Source organism: Streptopelia decaocto (genome assembly GCF_964273445.1).
Source record: "Streptopelia decaocto genome assembly, chromosome: 7".
Taxonomy (NCBI): domain Eukaryota; kingdom Metazoa; phylum Chordata; class Aves; order Columbiformes; family Columbidae; genus Streptopelia; species Streptopelia decaocto.
Window position 1 is genome coordinate 4886589 of NC_138661.1, and position 19933 is coordinate 4906521.

The 19933-nt window shown below is 51.7% G+C and overlaps 1 protein-coding gene across 1 annotated transcript in view; it reads left to right on the top strand.

Moving 5' to 3' along the window:
* Positions 1-9000: 9000 nt before the first annotated feature.
* FERMT2 (FERM domain containing kindlin 2) overlaps positions 9001-19933 on the top strand; it is a 55796-nt gene continuing 44863 nt past the window's right edge. Inside the window, 2 exon segments of the mRNA XM_082058170.1 lie at positions 9001-9094; positions 9819-9987. Of these exon segments, the coding sequence (XP_081914296.1) occupies positions 9029-9094; positions 9819-9987 (235 nt within the window). The 5' untranslated portion in view covers positions 9001-9028.

Consider the following 19933-nt stretch of genomic DNA (forward strand, 5'->3'; position numbering starts at 1 on the left):
AGCTCTGGGTCCTCAGCACAGGACACACATGGACCTGCTGGAGCGGGGCCAGAGGAGCCACAGAAATGACCCGAGGATGGAACAGCTCTGCTGGGAGGACAGGCTGAGAGAGCTGGGGTGTTCAGCTGGAGAGGAGAAGCTCCAGGGAGATCTTATTGTGGCTTTTCTGTAATTAAAAGGGCCCATAAGAAAGATGGGGACAGACTTTTTAGCAGGGCCTGTTGTGATAGGACAGGGGGTGATGCTTTTAAACTAAAGAAGGGGAGATTCAGGCCAGACTTGAGGAAGAAATGTTTGACACTGAGGTGGATGGTGAGAGCCTGGCCCAGGTTGGCCAGAGAGGTGGTGGCTGAACCATCCCTGGAGACATCCCAGGCCAGGCTGGACGGGACTCTGAGCAACCTGAGCTGGTGAAGATGTCCCTGCTCATGGCAGGGGTGGCACTGGGGGAGCTGGGAAGGGCCCTTCCAATCCTATCATCTGATGATTCTATGCCCATCCTGCTGCCCTCAGGAGCAGCCCCAGAACATCTTCCTATGGCACAACCCGGCAGTAGGGACAAAGGGTCCTCCTGTGTAAGCAATGAACTGCTGAAAACTTTCACTCATCAGAGAAGGTGGGAGAACCTCACTGGCACAGAGCAAGCACATTGACCATCCAGGATGCGTGTTTTCTGGCTCAGCTTTAAAAACCCCTGATGATGGTGATTCCCCTCCCTCTGCAGTCCTTTTCTCCCGTAAACAGTCTCCCGAAGGAGCCAGCCTGAACTGTTTTCCAGGTCATTTGCCCATTGCTTTTTGCCTGTCCATTGTGGAAACAGGGGACAGAGCATTTGCTCCCTCTTCTCTTCCTCCCTCTTCAGAAAATCCCTATTTTATCTACTTGAAGATGTTATCAGCTGTCTATCTTTCTCAAGGGTAAACAGCCTAAGTTCTTATAACTTTTCTTCATCAGTCATCATCTCATCTCACCAAAAGCTACTGAGAAACCCAGAGCAGGGGTCCCCAGAGGGGACCTGATAGAGCCCATCTGTCCCCAGTTTGCAGGGGACAGGGAGCTGCACCAGAAACTGTGGGTGCACAGAAACACCCTTGGCTATAGACAACTTGTAGGGGCTTGCAAGTCACTGCTATTTCATGCTTCAGCGAGGATTTGGAGAAAATCTCCCCATATTGCCCATTCCTGGCCAGCTGAGCGCCCAAATCTCCTTCCTGCAGGAGCTGCCCATCACTCAGACCACTCTGCTCGGAGGTGAACTTCATCCCACCCGGCTGATTCAATAACATCTACCTTATTAAACCGCTCTGCTCTGCTCTGTCTCTGTTTTTTCCAGCACTAACTGCATTACCATCCCACTTGCATCTGACCTTTCCGGTGAAGAATGAAGCCGAAAAAGCACAAAACCATCCAGCTGTCTGGGCATGATCCGTCTCCAACTTCCCCCGACACAACAAGCTCCCAAATGTGCTCAGCTGTTGCAGCTACACTGGGCATCTCATGTGTCCGAGAGGCAAGTAAAAGGTATCAACTCCCATCCCCCATAAATAGATGTATCTGTTTTCTGGTTGATGTCCCCCAGATCCCTTTGTTCAGCTCAGAAAACTTCAGTGTATCACCAACAACCAATTCATAGCAGAGAGACATGCGTGTGGCTGGGAAATCTGAGCCCAGCATCCACCGGTTCACTAACCCTCCTGTTTCTCTGGAGCCTCCTGGTGTTATTTTCCCTGCAAAAGGAAGCAGTTTGGGGCTATTTTTGACCCAAATCTGCACACAGGGGCTGCTTTACTTTTCCACTGTATCACAGCTCCAGCAGGGAACTGCATCCTCAGTGGTTGTAAGTCACTGCCGTGTGTCCGGCCTCAGCCTCTGCACCGGTAAAATGGGGAGGAAATTATTGCAGTTTCCCTGGCTGCAGCTGTTTGTACCCAAATTTGACAAGGAAAGTCCAGCAAACACTACAAACCCAGCAAGAAGAGCCAGGATACATTTGTGTTTGGTTAAAAACAAGACAGAGGAGCAGTCAGGGGTGCTGTGGGGAGCCCCACAGATGCCCAAGTGAAGCGGTCATAGGGGATGATGCTGGTTCACTCCACCTGCACCCACAACCTGCAGTCTGGGGCAAATTTGAGTGATTTGCACCGGACCAAGTTGCCCTGCATGACAGCTCCATCAGGGCCGTGCAGCCAAATGTGCCGCAGATGTCCCCGGCACCCACGTCGTGTCGGTGCCTTTGCTCAGGTGCCTGTTATCAGCCCGGCTTTCGCAGAGCTCTGACGTGCGTATCGATAGAAACGCTTGTTTGGAGCTTTTTGTTCTCCGATAGCTAATGAGCAAAGGCGGCCAAACCCCAGCGGCTCCATCCTCGGTGCCACCCTCCTCCTCCTCCTCATCCTCCAGCCTTTGCAGCTTCACGCAGCAGGGCTGGGATTTATGGGGAGGGTGTGATTTATAGGATGGGTGTGATTTATGGGGCTGCTGCTATTCTTGTTTGGCCTTGGGGGCTTTGCAGCCTTGGGGAACTCCTGGCTCTCTGCATCAGCACAGCTGGCTTCGAGTCCCTTATTCTGCAAGATTTGGATGCTTTTGGGATCAGACAATGGGAATGAAGTGGGGGTATTTCTGGGGTGCTGATGCTCCTTTCTTCCTTCTGGCCAGGCTTGGGGGACATAGGGCTGCTCCTCCCTGGGGAGCGTGGGGCCATGTGGCTCCTTCTTTCGATACCACACGAAGGGTGGGTATGGGGCTTTGGGGGCTAATTGATCCGTGAGGGTGTCCCAGCTGCCCACTGGTGTTTGCTTTCCACGTTGTACAAGGGTGTCTGGGTTTCTGCTGTTGTCATGGGAGATTAAGAATAAACCCATCTCCAGAGCATCCTTCTGAGGATGGGTGGCCCAAGCTGGGATTTCTGGGGTTTCCACGGTGGGAAAATCATCTCGATCCCTTCCCACCCTCATGTCCCTTGAGCACTGCTGTACATCCAGTCCACAGGGCTGGATTTGCTATTCCATTTCACAATTTGGTGATTTTTGCAATGCTGTAGAGTCAAACAGTGCCCTGGGGAGTCCATCTTACGCTGAACAAAATTTGCATAGGGTGGGGGGATTCAAGTAATGCTCGCAAAGAAAAACTGGTGTGCTGGAACCCCAGGTTTGGGCAAGACATGGATCTGCAAGAGGTGGACTTTGCTTCTGATCCCTGCATGGCACACAAGCAGCTGAGAGACCGGGGGGGTTCAGCCTGGAGAACAGGAGCCGAGGGGAGACCTTCTGATCTCTGAACTGCCTGAAAGAAGCTTGGAGCATGGAGGGGGTTGGTCTCTTCTTCCAGGTAACAAGTGACAGGATGAGAGGAAATGGCTTCAAGTTGCACCAGGGGAGATTTAGATTGGATATTAGAAAGAATTTCTTCCCAGAAATGGCTGTCAGGCATTGGAACAGGCTGCCCAGGGCAGTGGTGGAGTCACCATCCCTGGAGGGACTGAACAGATGTGGAGATGAGGTTCTTGGGGACATGGGTTAGTGCCAGGGTTGGGTTAATGGTTGGACTCAATCTTGAGGGTCCCTTCCAACCAAAGTGATTCTATGATTCTATGTCTTGAGTTGATTTTGACCCCACTCCAGAGCACATCCATAGGGTTGGGAATGGTCCAGCAGGCCTTGGGGATGCCCTACACCTCCGCAGCCCTCGGGCCCCCTAATGAAGCGCGACAGACGAGCTTCGCCTCACTGCTCCCTGCACTGATAGAGGGAAAACCCATGGGCTGGGAGCCAGTTTCCCCAGACCGTTGGGGAGGGGAGGGCTGGGGCCGGAGAGATAACGGGAAACGCCGGTGCCAGGGCCCGGGGTGGGGGGTTGATGCTGGAGCGCTTGGTGATGCCGGCCACGAGGCTGCCGCTTTGCAAACACACAGGACAGATCTTAAAGGTCTTTTCCAAGCAAAATGATTCTAGGATGGGGCTACACAGGGTGCCAGGTGCATTTTTCCTCCCCTCCTTCTCAGCCTGGGGAGATGTGCTGGGTGCCAGCACAGGGTGCTTTCCCGCAACTCCGCTTCCCAGCAAGCGGCTGCCCTGAAAGGGCCTGAATAGCAGCTGTGAATAATTGATGGTGTGATTTGGGGATTATTTTTTTTTTGTCTCCACTGCTTCCCAGTAAATCACTTCCAAACAGACACTTTCTACTGTCTGGCCGGCTCCGCAGACGATGGTGTTGGAGCCATCGGATGAATTATTTGGGACTCTTGGGTTTTTTCCTTCTTGCTGACTAGCAGTGGATAAATGATAGTGGGTGTTTCCTCTAACAGCCCAGAGCCACCAGCTCCAGGGATGGTGACTGAGCATTGCGTGACATTTGGGTTTTCTTCAAGCCCCAGCTCCATGGGAGAAATTCAGCCTTCCAGCCTGTACTTTGTACTTGTAAAGGCAAATGAATAGGAGGCCTTCTAGATGTGGAGAAAAGCCAGAATGGGACCAGCAAAGACTCAAAAAATCTGATGGACAATAGAAGGCGGTTTAATATGTTGTATATTACAGGAGAAAAATGGGGGTGTGAGATATTTGAGCCTTTGGGATGGAGTTACCCCCTGTCTCTTGGGCAAGTGCAAATCAGTAGTGTGGCAGAGTAGCCTTTGAGGTCAGTTTCAGCCAAAAAACTCTACAGATTGATCATGTTCTGGGATTAACTCATCAGAACATAGCATTTTCCATCTAGAATATAACCTAGACTGACTGCTTGCTGACAGCACCATGTAAAGCATCCACAGGTGAGCACCCTCTGAGAGCTGGTGTAAGTGGTCAGGGAAAGCTGTGTTTGGGACAGGTTTTGCTGAAAGAATTTGCAAACCTGGGTGGTGTGCTGGATGGAGGAATTGATCCGACATCCTTGGAGGTCCTGGGGCTGTTTGAAAGGCCGATGGGGATAGCAGCAGCTGAGATGGACATGTTCCTGCATCCCTGTGCAGCAGTTCTGCCCCATCCTTTACTAAAACATGGGCTGTGCAGAGCTGCGTGATTTGCTGCTGCAAGTCTCCAGGTGACATTAAGAGTCCAAGGTGAGGATGACGAGTGGTACCAAACCCATGAGCCAGGCAACGGCGATGCAGAGGAAGATCAGGGACAAGAGTGGGGGCCTGGGCACAGCTGTTGTGAGACACTCAGGCACCAGGCAGGGAGCTGGAAGGAGAATTTACCTGGGATTTATCAAATTCTCCATCACATGGATTCAAACCTTCTGCTTACAACTCCTTCTGACTAAAACAGATGTCAAGAGGGTGCTCCAGAACCCACCAGCCCCTTCAGACACAAAGTTCAAGGATCCTTCTGACCTTGGGGATGACTGGAGGCTGATTTGGGGCACGTTGCCTCCTTTTTGGGCCAAGGCAAGAGTCAACACTCGGTGGAGGTCACTCCTGGCAGCCGGAAACATCAGAAGGACAAAACTGCATGATAGAAAAAGGATAAATGATGGCACAGGGAATAATGTCAACAGGAAACTAGTGCCTGATATGCCGAGTCAGGAGAGCCAGCAGAGTTATTTGTTATGAAGAGCTGATTGCGGAAGAAGAGGCTGGGGAACAAACCTCCCAGCCTGAGGCTTCCAGAGCTCAACTGAGCCCGGTTCCTAGAAAGAAGGTGACAAGGGGACAGAAAAGAGCCCTGCAGTGAGGTTTGCCCTGCAGCACAAGCCCAGCAGGCTCCAACACACCGCAGATGATGACAGGCACATGCAGAATGGAAATGAGATGTGATTTTGTGGCTGTAGGGCATCAAAACCTTGGCTTGACTTAACAAGGGAGGAGCAGCTCGCTCTGGCTCCACGTCTCTTATCTGAGCGTAGCTATCTCTTGCAAGCTCGGATTTCTTCCAGCTGCAGGGATGTATTTTGTAACCTTTGGGCATGAAGGACCAAGATGGATCGTTGTGATATAGTCTCAAATCTTGGTTCCTGGCTTCATCGCATGTGTCCTGGACCATCAGGAGGAGAGATCTGGACACTCGATGGCTCTCGCTTTGGGTAAGGATGCCCATCTTGGCACCAGTACTCACAGATGTGTTTCCACATCAGGTTGCCTGAACTTCCCTTGGAGCAACCAGGACAAATGTCCCATCCTGAAGATGTGAGGACTTGAGCACACAGCCCTGTTCCTGGCCCTCAGACTCTGTGAGGATACACAGTGCTGCTGTATGTGTCCAACCCCGGGCTCCACGTACCACCCCAGCTCCGATACCTGCAGTCATCTCCTTTCTCCCCACAGCTGGTGGTAAAACCCAAAGGCACCGCAACAGCTATGAACAGCCCAAAGATGAGACAAACCCCTGGGAATTTCTCTGACCTCATTCACCAGGAGCAAACATCACACCCAGCTGAGACGATAATCCTGGAGTAAGACTACGCACGAGCAAAGTAATGCGATTGCATCGCTGGAGTTGTGTCCTAAGGGGCATAAGCAAATTTTATGGAGGTATTACTAAGGTATAGAAATGCTGAATAATCTTTGCAAGATCACAAGAGGGAATTGCTACAGTCTAGAAAGGCTGAACCTCCACATCTCAAGTGCTTCTTCAAGAACTTGATCCCAAATATGACCCGTCCTTTCATTACAATGATGCTGAATGAATGCACATTTGTACAATATGTAGCTGCAACAGCTTCATTACTCTGCACACACATTCAGAAAAATGAAAAAGCCAAGTCACACGGACATTTCCGAAATGACAAAATCAGGGAAGAATGAATGTGGCCGGGAATAAACAAGGAAGCAGAGTTACCCGGCATATTTCCTTTGCTGGGAGCGCGACCTTCTCTCTGCTGGGAAATGGTCATTTGTGACAAGCGAACCTTGGCGACATCCAAAAGATGTTTGGAGGTGGAAGGAGATGAAGAGACACACAGGAAAAAACACCCAGGTGGTTTGGACCCCTCTCACCTGCTGTTATGTGATGCTGGAGATGTGGGAGCAGGAGAGAAGTGGTTTGTGGTGTTCAGTCACTAGTAATGCATTTTTAAAGGGACTCAAATAACGCTCCAGGTTCCACGTTGCTTAAGGGATGTATGTAAAGAGCTCAGAGTAAAACTGAGGGAGGAGTAAAGAGCTTGCAAACCCTGTGTGAAGAGGTGTAAAGGAGCACATAGGCAGGGAGGTGTTCGACACAAAAAGTGCTGGGGAAAAACAAGCATCTGCATTTCTCCTTTTTTGGGGTTTTCTTTTGAAACTTTGCCCTTGTTAAGGAAGAAGCTGCAGATGGGGAATATCGAGACGCAGGTGAACCAGAGGGGTGACGGGGGCTGAGCAGGGTCTGCCCACCCCCGGGTCAGAGCGCATCGTGCTCAGCCACGCTGGAGCATTTGAGGAAACGGAGCTTTTGTTTATGCGGAGGTTTGGGGAATTTCTCTGCCTCTGCATGTGCAGAGGGGCCCGGTGCTGAGTCCTGCTGCTTTTCCTGCTCCAGTCACCCAGCTGAGGCACCCAAATGCACAGAGCAGATTTCCATGGCCGGTCACCCTGGAAAGAGCCAGTCTGACCGGCTTGCCCGGAGCAGCTGGGCAGGAAAACCAGCTGGTTCCAACAACCGCACAGTTTAAAAACCAAAAAAAAAAAAAAAAGGCAAAACAAGTCGAATAAACCCACGACCGGGAAGGAGCCTCTCAGCTTCATCGCTGATTTCCCAAAGATGCCCAACTGAGTCATTTCATTGGAAAAGCACCCCGGCTTCCACGGAGCAGAGGCAGAAGGAGCGTCGGGCCGGGAGCTGCGCTGCCGGCAGATCTGGTAGGTATCATCCCCGTCCCGATGGAAGCGGCCGTGTGTTTCGGCACCTTATTTGGCTATTGCTGCTTGTGCGGAGCGAGGACTTCTTGCAAACAGTGGGAAGAGCCGTGGGGATGCTTGGCTGCCTCTGACGCAAGAGCCTCGCCGGTGCATTTTTGACCTTGCTTTGCGTCTCGGCCGAGCGTTGGAGACGATGCTGCCCGCCTCTCCGCACACCCACCGCCGAGCCGCTGCACTGGGGGGGACAGAGAGCCCCGGGACGGCATTGCCCGGCCCCAGCTGGGACAGAGAGCGCCCTTCCCCATCCTCAGTTAAAAAGAAACTCCGCGAATGGTTTTAAGAGTGTGAAAAACCAGCAGCTTCTAGCCGACAGCGTGCAATCAGCTGTACTACAAGGTTACTAGCTCTGGAGGAGCCGTGTTGAATTGCATCAGCTGGGAACCTCGTCCAAACCGTTTGGGTTGAGAGTAACCCTTTCTATTTATTGCCCTATTGTTTTGCCCTGGAAGAACACTGAGATACAATCTCTGAAAGCTTTATTGTTACAGACCAGCTTTTCCCTGGCCTCCCAAGCGGTCAACCTGTAAATTACACTCCTGCTTCCAAGTCTGAGAGGATGAAATGGGGGTTACATTGACAGGGATTAAGGCCCTGGGAGGATGTGGTGGGGAAGGTCATCTGCTGCCCATCCTTCCAGCATTACCTAATTTCCCTATAGCAGCGTCAGCCACGCTAGCCCAAAGCCTCTGTGCTGTTTATATGTCAAACCTGGCTTATTGTGCTCAGAGGAACTTTTGGAAAGCTTTATTAATGTGTATGGGAAGACAGAGGAACAGCCCTTTATAAGTATCTCCATTATAACAGCAAAAGTGAAAAGGTGGCAGGACTTTAACATCCCCATTAAGAGGTTTTTGTTGTCTCCATGACGGCAAAGCTCCCGCTGCCATTCGCAGCAGAGAATGCGGGAATGGTGCTTGTGAGAAAGCTCTGGGCTGGCAGAGACATCCTGGAGGGATGTGACTTCCCACCGCCCCGCACAGTGTGGGACACATCCTGCCCGCTGCCACCAACCACTGTGTTGGTCCCCAACACGCAGCTCCTCCTGCGCAACGGTTTTTCAGGAAGCCCGGTTGCCTTGGCGGGATGTATGTATCATTGGGTGGAGAGCTACAGGAAGCGGATAATACTTTTTTTTTCTCCATTTGTGCCGGTTCAGACTCTTTATTTGAAGACAGTTCCCATTTCCTACACTCACAGATGATACGGATGGAGGGAACCAGTCTCAGCGCGGGCACGGCGCAGGCCATGAACGGCGATGCTAAGGTAAGGGGGTTGCCTATGGAGAAATATTTTGCTGATGAATATGGGGCTTTTAAACACCCAGTGTTTCAAGAAAAACATCGTAAAGGCAGCAGAGTGGGCAAGGCTGCCACGGAAATGTGCTCGCAGCATCCACGCGTGTTCGGGACAGGGAGTTTTCACGGGCCCTAGAGGATGCTGTGCGGGCCGGATCGGGGGTTCCTCCTCCGCACACCCCGGGACCGCCGAGCACCGCGCCGCGGGGGGAACGAGGCTCCACTGGCTGCGCCCAGAGGCGAGAGCCGAGCCGAGCCTTGCTGAGCCGAGCCGGGCCGGGCCGAGCCTTGCTGAGCCGGGCCGAGCCGGGCCGCCCCCCGGCGAGTCCCGGATGTTGGAGCGGCCCCCGCTTGCTCCGTCCTTCGCTTCCATAAAAGGCCAAGGGGCCCGGCTGCGCGGGGCGCGTTTTTCCTTTAATTACTATCCCCCTCCTCCTCCTCCTCCCTCTCCACCCTCCTCCTCCTCCCTCTACCCGCCCGCCCCTTCTCCTCCCGCGGCGGCCCCGCAGGCAGCGGCTGGGGGGCGGCGGGGCAGCGCTGCACCCCCCCGATCCCGCCCCACCGCGCCCCCATCCCACCCCCCCGGGGCGCGGAGGCGGGCTGAGCCGAGCCGTGCTGAGCCGAGCCGTGCTGAGCCGGGCTGAGCTGAGCCGAGCCGGCGGGCGGGCGCTGAGGCGCGGCTGGCGGCGCAGGAGGCCGGGGCCATGGCGCTGGACGGGATCCGCATGCCGGACGGCTGCTACGCCGATGGGACGTGGGAGCTGAGCGTCCATGTCACCGACCTGGGCCGCGACGTCACCCTGCGGGTCACCGGCGAGATCCACATCGGCGGTGTCATGCTGCGCCTCGTCGAGAAGCTCGGTGAGTGTCCCCGGCACCCCCCACCCAGCACAGCACCCTGCCCCGGCACCCCCAGCACCCTGCCCCGGGGCTGTGCTTGTGCACCTAGCACCCAGCACCCTACCAAAGTGCTGTGCTTGAGCACCCAGCACCCTGCCACAGTGCTGTGCTTGAGCACCCTGCCCCAGCACCCCAGACCCATCCCCAGCATCCAGCACCCTACCCCAGCGCTGTGCTTTGGTTTCCAGCACCCAGGACCCTGCACCAGTGCTGTGCTTGAGCACCCAGGACCCTGCCACAGCGCCCAGGACCCTGCTCCAGTGCATCCAAGACCCCATCCCAGTGCTGTGCTTGAGTACTTTGCCCTGGCACCCAAGACCCTCCCCCACTGTCGTCCTTTAGCCCCCTGCATCCAGGACCCTGCCCCACTACCGTGCTTCAGCTTCCAGCCCCCTCCCACAGCATGTAGTGCTGTAGTTCCCAGCACCCAGCATCCCACCCCAGTGCACCCTGGACCCTGCTCTAGGACTGCTCTTTAACACCCAGCACCCTGCCCCAGTGCTGTGCTTTAGCTCCCAGCACCCAGCACCCTGCCCCAGTGCTGTGCTTTAGCTCCCAGCACCCAGCACCCTGCCCCAGTGCTGTGCTTTAGCTCCCAGCACCCTCTCCAGCACCCAGACCCTGCACCAGTGCTGTGCTTGAGCACCCAGGACCCTGCCACAGCACCCTACCCCAGTGCTGTGCTTTAGTTCCTAGCCCCCTGCCCCAGCACTCTGCTTTGCACCCTGCCCTGGCACACACACCCTGCCCTAGCACCCCATCCCAGCCTGGGGCTGCCTCTCCCCCCCATGCCCTACCCAGATCCCCCTGCCGCCGCAGCACCCCCCATGCTCCCAGCCTGCACCCTCCACTGCCACCTCTCAACTTGCCTCGGCCCAAAATCACCCAAAGTTTTACACCCCAGGGCTGGTTTGCCTGTGGCAGGGCCTCAGCCCCCGTCCACCAACTGCTTTGCTTGGAGGATTTTGCCCCAAGCTGGGAATCATCTTCATTTATGGGGTGAGGGGGTTGGATTCGTATGGGCGCTCTCCAGTATACAGAAAAACTTAATTCTGAAGTCGTAGCTTGTGCCGCGCGGCTTTGGACGAGGGAAGCGCCTCCGAGGGCCCTTTGCGAGCACGGGGTGGTGAATGGGGCGGTGTGGGTGAGGGGACCGGGGACACCGCGGTGTCCGATGGCTTTGGGTGCACCTGGACAAAGAGCCCGTTTGTCTGGGACGCGTGGGAACGCGCGGCCCGAGACGCCGGGGTGGCTTTGTGGCGGAGGAGCCAGCTCGGACGCGCTCCCCGCCGAAAGCGAGCACCCCGACTCGCCGGCCATGGGGAGCCCCGTCCCGCCAAACCTCCCCCTTGTCTTTTCTTTTATCAGCTCTTTAAGGCTCGGGTGTGTTTACTCAACGGTATAGTCCAGGCTGATTACTGTAATTGCTCAAATAAAATATTAATTGCGAGGTCCCCGCGCGTGCCTGCGGCTGTGGGAGTAGCAGAGCTGTCAGCTGCGGGTCCCGTTTGAATGCAGAGCCCTTGTGCGGCTTTAAAAACGCCGTCTTCCACCATGCTTCGGTTTTGATTTATTAATTATCTGAAGTTAAAGGAAGGAAGAGACAGATATAAATATGCTTGTTTCGAAAGGAAGCAAGCGCTCCCATCAAAGGGTCTCGTGCTGGAGATAGCCTTCACTCTCTGAAAACTTGATTTTTGTGTGTGTGTGTGATTATTTTTATGCTGGAGCTCCAGAAAGATTTGCTGCAGTTGAGCACTTGGTGGCTGGGTGAAAAAAAAACACACATAGCTTTCTAGAAACGATAAAAAGTCAACCCGTTGATCACAAATGAATAAGCGATGCGCCCCTCGGTTTCATGCTGCGCTGGGTGCTGGGACCAACTCGGGTGCTGAGAGCCGGACGCGCGCATGGGGACGAAGCCCAGCGAGGACCTAAATTAGCGCCTGACGTAATGCATCCCCCCCCAAAAGTGTCTGCCCGGATCCTCTCCACTTGTTAAATTAGGGATTGTATTAGAGGGAAGGAATGCAGCGGCCACAGTGCTGGAGGGGGGAGCAGGACGGTGCTCCCGGGGGGCTCAGCCCCAAACCCCCCTCCCCAGGACCGTCAAGACCCATGGATATCACCGGCTGTTGCCTTCCCTTTCCCCTTGGCTTTTGTCGCTGAGCCAAGCTATACGTATATAGTTCCTTTTAATCTTCCTGCGTGTCAGCTCTTCCAGCCCTCTCATTATTTTTATGGCTCTTCTTTGAGCTCCTGCCAGTTATCGGGGTCGGGTTTAGCAGAGCGGGGTGGGCCGGGACTCGCTCCTCATGTGCCTCCTCAATGCCGTCCTTCATCCAGCCTCTGCTTCATCTCCAGATATATTAATTTTGCAGTTTTTCCATGTTGAAACCCTTTCCTTGCATTTTTAACCTGTTCCTCCCCAGTGTTAAAAAAAATCATTCCTTCTTTGCGAAGCAGATTTTCTTTTTTTCTGTGAATTTTAAGGAAATGCCTTTAAAAAGTTTCCTTGCAGATCCCCTATGGACTGCTGTGTTGTGGGGGGGAGGGGAAAAAGTTGGCTTTGCCAACTCCATCCTTTGGGATAAACCTTCTGGAGGGCAGGGAAGGCAGATTCTTGTGGCCTGCCCAGAGCTTCACAGGAGTTTAGGGCATCGCTTTGAATTTGCAGCAGACCAGCCCCAGTCTGGTTGTGGGATGCTGGTAGAAGCTCTTCATTAATGAGAAAGGGGGGTAAAAATGCCTTCCCTCCTCCCAAGCTTGGAAAAAGGGAAAATCTGGATTTACATTAGTATTTTCTCATGTTTATAGGAGAAAATCTGGTCAGCTCAGTCCTTGCCTATGCGGAGGGGCTGCAGTCGGACTGTTTGGGAATAGGCAATTAAAATCTGTCATTAATGCAGGCAGGGATTTGGAAAAAACCCAAGCGGCAGATAGAGATTCTGGTTACTCAAGTGAATTGCAATGACCTGGTTGCTCCACTGTTATTTATCACCCCGCTGGATTAAGGCACTTCGTTAATTGAGCCGTGCCGTGTGCTTGGCAGAGTCCTCTCTGGAAAGCAGGCAGAAAAATGCTGAGGTTTAAGAGCAGTAGTATTTAGCTGGTCTGTGGTGGTTGGGGTCTGTACTGGAAACTCCTGGTGCTCGCCCAGGGGTTTTTAGGAATTTTGCCACTATTGACTTACAAACAACAAAAAAATGAGGCTTAAAATCACTGGGAGCAGAGGAAGGAAGGAAGTGAACGCGGGTTATTGTTGTTGTCAACTTAAGGCAGTTTTAAACACATGCAAGTAAAAAAAACTCTGCTTTTTTGAAATGCGCTTGGGAGGAGCTTTGTGGGATATGCGTTAAACGCAGGATTTGGGGGATGCTCTATATGGTAGTGGGAATAACGGATGAGATGACAGAAATGGAGAAGGGGGGGACAAATGGTGGCTGGCAGAGGAATGGCTTAAGACAGATGACCTAAATGTGCACTGAGCAGATTCAGAAAGTCCGTGGATGGAAGTTTTGTAATGGAAATGCAGATTTTTCTTTAGGTTTCTTTTACAGGCGGTATATGTGTGGCAGCCGGCTCCAGCTGCTTGCTGGGAGCGCTGGGGGAGGACCGAGCACCTTTAGGGGTTTGTGCTGAAGAAAATAAGTGAATGAAGCAAAAAAAATCAGCTGGGTTTGAAATGAGGATAGTCCTTCTGGACTTGAAGGTGTTAACGCTTGCAGCATCACCCAGCCAAGGCAGCAGGACGGCTTGAGGTGCTGCATCTCCTTTTTATCCAGCCAGGATGGATGTGGGGACCGCACCTGGGATAAATGTCAAAGCAGATCCCTTACCCTCCATAGAGAGCAGCTGATAACACCGGGCAGTGATTACATCTTCTAAGGCCTTGGGGTTGTTTTTGTGAATCACATCATCAGGGTTTGGGCAACTCCATTGTTCCGCTATCTCCTTTCCATCACTTGGGGGATGTCACCTGAGGACTGGCACAGGAGTTGTCACATGCAAAGTGTTTTGTTTTAGCACATGGAGCTCTTTCTTTTGCAGGTTTTAGCCTGCAAATGTGTCTGTGATTCACCAGAGAGGCTCTGTTCACCATGGGATGGACTCTGCCCTTGTTATCTTGCCAATGGCTTGAGCTGCACTCTTTTGCAAGATCGATTGAAAATATTAATGTTCTCTGTGTAAAGTCTCTTTTTCTTAATGGACCCCTTAAGGGGTTATCAATAAAATGCCAAGAAAGTGCAGTGTCATTGATTTCCCCAGGTTTGTGTTTGAGGTTTAGGTTTTGCAGTGCTTATAAATGCTCCAAGCTGTCGTGAGACTTGCTGGGCAAATTCTTTGCCTTGAAACTGGAACGAACTCTTTGAAACAGCTCAAGGCTATGTAAGAGAAATGCAGAATCCTTGCCCCAGCCCATTTCTGTTGCAAACACGAGGCAGGATGAGTCAGTGGTGCTGTTTTGCAGGTGACTTGCTCGTTTTGCTGTGGACTTGTCCCAGGAGACTTGGGTAGGGGCTCACTAGGTGGCCACCTGTGCTTTGCTGTTAGAGAAGGCAAGAGAAATGGCTGAAGGCTACAGAGAAATAAAGGAAGGAGTTTTATTGTAGCCATACTTTCCAAAAATACTTATTTGAGCATCAGTGCTTGGCGTATGGTCCGGGCATTTCTCCGGTCCCTGCCACCAGGATGACAATGAGCACCTTCATTTGCAAGATCTGCAGATACTTGTCTGGCTGTCAGTTGAGACAAGGAGGATGTTTTGCTTCAAAATCAGCGCTCTGTCACTCCTCAGTATTGCTTTTCAAGTCCATGACGTTCACGAGAGGACTCTGAGTGCCCTTTAATATGCCGACAGGCTTGCGAGGAGCTGTTTGCATTCCCTTTGAGGCAGCGTGGTGAGTGCTTGACTCAAATAACGTGATAAATGGTGACGGTGTTTGCTGCCGCATTTTTGGCAGGCGGGACCCCTCCAACACTCCTCACCGATCCCGCTCCAGATTTCCCCGGGAAACCTCATCCCAGGCTTTTAAACGGCAAAACCTGCACAGGTGGCATGGTGAGCACAGAGTCTGGAGGGATCTGGCATGCTGCCCAGCACAAAAGTCCTTCTGCTCCAGAAACAGGCAGTGATTTTTGGGCCATTTTGAGGCAAGTGTTACCCTGGATGCTGCCCAGCAGAGATGCTCCAGGCAGGGATGCTCCTGCTTCAGCATCTTCAAGGAGACCAGCAGAGCTGCTAATGCACCCGGTATTTACATATCACCACTTGATTAATATCTTTGCTAGTGACCTGTGCTGAATCTTTATGCCCCGAATAACACATTTTTAATAGCAGTTAGGTGAGAATATCCAAGTGCCTGTTAACGCACTCTCTGTCCGTGCACATTGATCCATGCAGGGCCGGCTCTTTACATCCAGCTTTTGCCTCCAGGAAGCTTCTGCATAGGGCCTACACCAAATTACAGGATCGTGGCTCAAATAATGTCCTCTTTGTTAGCATAAGTGGAATATTCAGCTGAACTGCCAATGACCAGAGGAATTCGGGGTGGGGGTAGGTAAAAAGCCGTAGGCTGGCGGCTCCAAGCTGCGGTCACAGCAATTAATATTTCTGCGCAGGGTGGCGGTGACTCTTTGGAAGCCAGAAATGAAACTGAAATTTTAAATGTTTGTTTATTTATTTATTTATGTTTAATTCTTTCGCTACGAGTCATCTGGTGTGACTCGAAAGAGCGCGGCCGATGACACAGATCCCAGTCAGAGGGGGAAGAGGACGGGGTGGGAGGTGGCGGCGGTGGCGTCCCCGCGAATACCAGGGCCTGGGTTTGTCGTACCACAGACAGGAAATTGTTGGGTTTGCTGCTCCCACCCAGCCCAAATCAGTAGTTTCCTCTTCCAGCTCCCTCAGGTTTCGATTTGACGTAAGGCGTGCGGGGAAGCCGGCATGGGGAGCCGCGTCCACCACGCTCACGTCACTCCGAGAGAGCTAAAATTATACAAAACATCACATTCGCACACTTCCCTTTTTTAAAAAAATAGATATATTTATTCTTTCCCCCCCCCATAGCCATCCTTTCCTTTTCCCCACCGCTCTCCATCAGCGCTTGCATTTCACCCAGGCATCTGGCCGAGTCTCTCTCACCCATATAAAAACCCAAACAAATTGTACTCAAAATAGTTTAATATTTCTAGACAGAAGCCAAACGCCTCCGGGTGTTCCCTGGCAGGGATTTTTGAACCTTCTTTCTGTGCTGTTACGTGTGCGATGGTTGCATTCATGGCAGGCCCCATCCTTCCCTGGGTATGGGGGTAAAATCGTGGCCCACCCCTGATTTTTGGTGTAGAAAAATGGCACTGGGTAGTTGTCACTCTGCAGCTTGCAGGCCGCTGCGGGTTTATGAGCGGATTCTTGCAAACCCACTATGGGATGTTATAAAAAGCAAACCAGGAACCTTGACTTTAACCCTTGGTTTCTGATTATTGTGGGGGGAAAAAAAAAAAGGATTGTGGACAAGTGCGTGAAATTGTGGATGTGGAGAGTGTTTACCGAGTTGGGAAAGAGAAGAGGGAGTATTTGCACTGCAAACTTCAGTTGTTTCAACATCACTGGTGACACCACCACTGCGAGCTCCTATTTGGTGTGTGTAGGGGAATTTTATTTTTAAATTCTCTTTTTTTGGTGGTGGTGGTTTTCCTTAGAGACAAGGGGAAAGGAAGGAGTTTTATGATGCTTATGGCACACAGACTTCAGCCCAGCGTCCAGCCCTGGGCGTGCTTGGGGGAGAAAGTGTGTTAAAACATCTTAAAGATGATGCATTTATTTGTTCTCGTTCTGAAATGTTAATTAACCAATAGCTTAGAAAGGGGCAGAAAAAACTGAGCAAAACTTCTCAGCTGCTGAGATTTGGTTCTGAATGTTCTCATGGGCTTTCAAAGCGTTTCAGGTTTTATAATTTAGAAAATTACTGAAGGTCCCCAAATTTCTGCTGGATGGGGAAATAAAGAGTTTGAGCAGAATTGTTTTCTCACCCCGGTTTGCTTTTGCGCATTGCTCTGGTTTTGATTGTCCAGCTGGAGCTTCCACCAGGTAGAACTAATGGGGAAGCAAAGTACCCAGCAAACCAGTGGAAAGCTTGTTTATTTTCTGTTTTATTTCTGGAGAACTGTGCTGCTCGGCTTTTCTTATGCTCACCGGGTTTCCCAACAAGTTTGCAGCAGCTCTGGGTGCAGCTCAGGCTTATTGACTATTCACATAGGATGCTTGGTCAGGAGCTGGTGCACGGGATGTCCCTGTGCTGGCATCGGTCCCTCTCCCATGGACCAGGTATCTTAGAGACCTCTAAATTTCAGTAAAATGTGGCTGAACTTGGAGAACATGTTGGGAACAGCGTTGGGAGGGGGCACGTGTAGGCGAACAGACACAGCAGCAATTGCATAAACCTTCCCCTTTATCAACTCAGCTGGGTTTTAGCTTGCAAAACCAGACGGCAAGCAAAAATTCATCTTGCCAATTATTACATTTTAAATCTCTTACCAGCCGATTATATGTTTGTTTGTGGTTGGTTTCCCCCCCCCCCCCGCCTTCTCCCTTCAGGCTTATGTACTTTTGGAAGAGTTAATTGCCGAAACTCCAAATTCAATTAGAAAGTCTGTGTTTTATGAAATTGCCTGGAAAGAGCTCTATCTCTGTCTTGCTGAGCTTCCCTTCCTCGCTGATAACACGCAGAGCTTTGCTCGGCACGACGTCTGCAGCTGCAGTTGTCCTCGCTGCCACCCGCGTGTCCTGCCCTACCAGGGGTGGGTTAATGTTTGGACTCGATGTTCTCAAGGGTCTATTCCAACCAAAATGATTCTGTGATCAATGAGCTTGGGCCAACATGCAGAAATAAGTAAGAAAAATGGTGAGGTTTCCTCTGCTCCCCTTGGCTCTGCAAAGGACCTAGAGCAGGGACCAACTCCTCATCCTCATCTTGCTTTGCTCCAGGAGTTCATCCCAAAACACATGCAAGGGAAGGCTGGTGGCACCTGAAGCACTTCTGGCTGTTGTCACTGCCGGGGTAGGGTGAGGCTCCTTTCCCTTATGCTCTGCCCAGGGTGTTGCACTTTGGGTGAAACCTGGAAGATTTGTTGTCCCCCTCTTGCAGACCAGTGTCCTACCTGATCTCCAAGAGAGGGACAATTCTGGCTTGCAGCTTTGGTGTGGGGTGAGGCTGCCCGAGGCATCATGAGGGCTGCAAACCTTACTTTCCAGGGGGCTAAACTTATCAGAATAACCATCCTTAAGGCACACTTGGGGAATTGTCTGAATTATATGTGAAGCCTCAGCTGAGAAACTAGGAATTCAGGTTGCCCGTTCGGTCCTCCTTTAACTGCCATAGGGTCCCGCCAAATGTCCTCTGGCTCTGTTATTGGGTATGATGTCCTTTTGGCAGGGAAGGGTTCCCTTATGCCTTGCAGGTTCATTGGGGATGAGTCAGGGTTGCAAACTGCTGGCATCGTCACCCTGGGGCACTTTTCCTTGCTGGTGAGGGAAGGGAATGGGCTGGTAGTCAAGGCAGCTGAGTGCTCCCTGGAGAAGTGGTTTTCCTCCCTTCCTTCCTTCCTCTGCTGCTCTGTTGTGTCTGTGCTTCTTATTTTCTGCCGGATGAATCATGGAAACCACGCTTCTTAATTGAGTTTTCTGCCATCTCTAGTGGTTCCACAGGAGGCAGGGAGCAAGCCAGCGGAAGCCTCCTCTGGAGGGATGCTTGCTGCAAAATCAGCTTGTTAAGATCCGCATTATAAAATAAAACATAAAATAATAAAATAATAATCCACCCTTGCTTTCCTTTATTCCCTCCTGTAAAAAAATGAGCGAGCGGAATTGCTCTGGTGCAAGGATTTAAAGCAAATCTGCACGGTGCTTGCAAAGACCTTCGCAAGCCGATGGGTGCTTGTCAGTGTCGGGGTGTTGGGGAGTGGAGGTGGCCCCAGTTTTCGGCTCCTCCGGAGGGTTTTCTGACGGTTCAGCTGGGTTCAGCATCACTGCAAAACTGCTCAGAGGTTACAACAGCGTTGGGTATGGCTGCACCTCACAGGTGAGCAGCTCGGAGAAACCCATAGACCTTCTGCTGCAAGAGATGCTGAGGAACAAAGTAGATTTTGTTTTACATATGTGTATAATAAATATATGCAAAAACCATAATAAAAGCCTGTAGGTACCTCTAGGGCAAACACCATATGCTCAGTTCGCGGCTTGTGATACACGTCATCCGTGCCTTTTGTGTTTGTGGAGTAGTATCAGTGGTGTAAAGCAAATTTAAAGGGCGTTTTGCTGCTCTTTGCGCAGGTGAGTGGCATCCATTCAGGGAAAAGGTGCCGGTCAGCGTGGCCATCATGAGATAAATCATTGCGGCTCTAGTAGGAGGAGGTTTTTGTGTCGCAGCACAAGTAGTAGCTACTGCCATGGCATCTTAATAAATTAAATTTCCAAGTGGTAGTTGAGTGATCCTATTAACACTGAAAAGAGCTTCCTTCCTAGAGTTTACTCTAATAATAATAATAAAAAAAGAGAGTAACTTTCAGGCTTGTCGGGATTGGCTTTTCTCCCCAAAGCCTGTGAGTGGACCCGGATCCAGCATCCCACAGGTTGAGCAGCTCGAACCCTGCAAAGATGCTCATTGATGTAAATGGCTTGTAAATGCCCCCGTTGCGCATGTGGATTGTAAAACACCACCAGTGGTTTAGAAAGCAAGCGGTAAAGTGTCACCAAGTCTTTTGCGGTGCCTCGTTGCTGGGCTGTGTAGGTGGTGGCATCTTCAGGAGGAGATTTTGGGTTTGAGCAACACAAAGGTTGGCTGCTGCATTTTTTGGTCACCTCCTCGGCGCTTCATTTACTGTCCCTGCCCTGTTCAAGGTGTGGGCT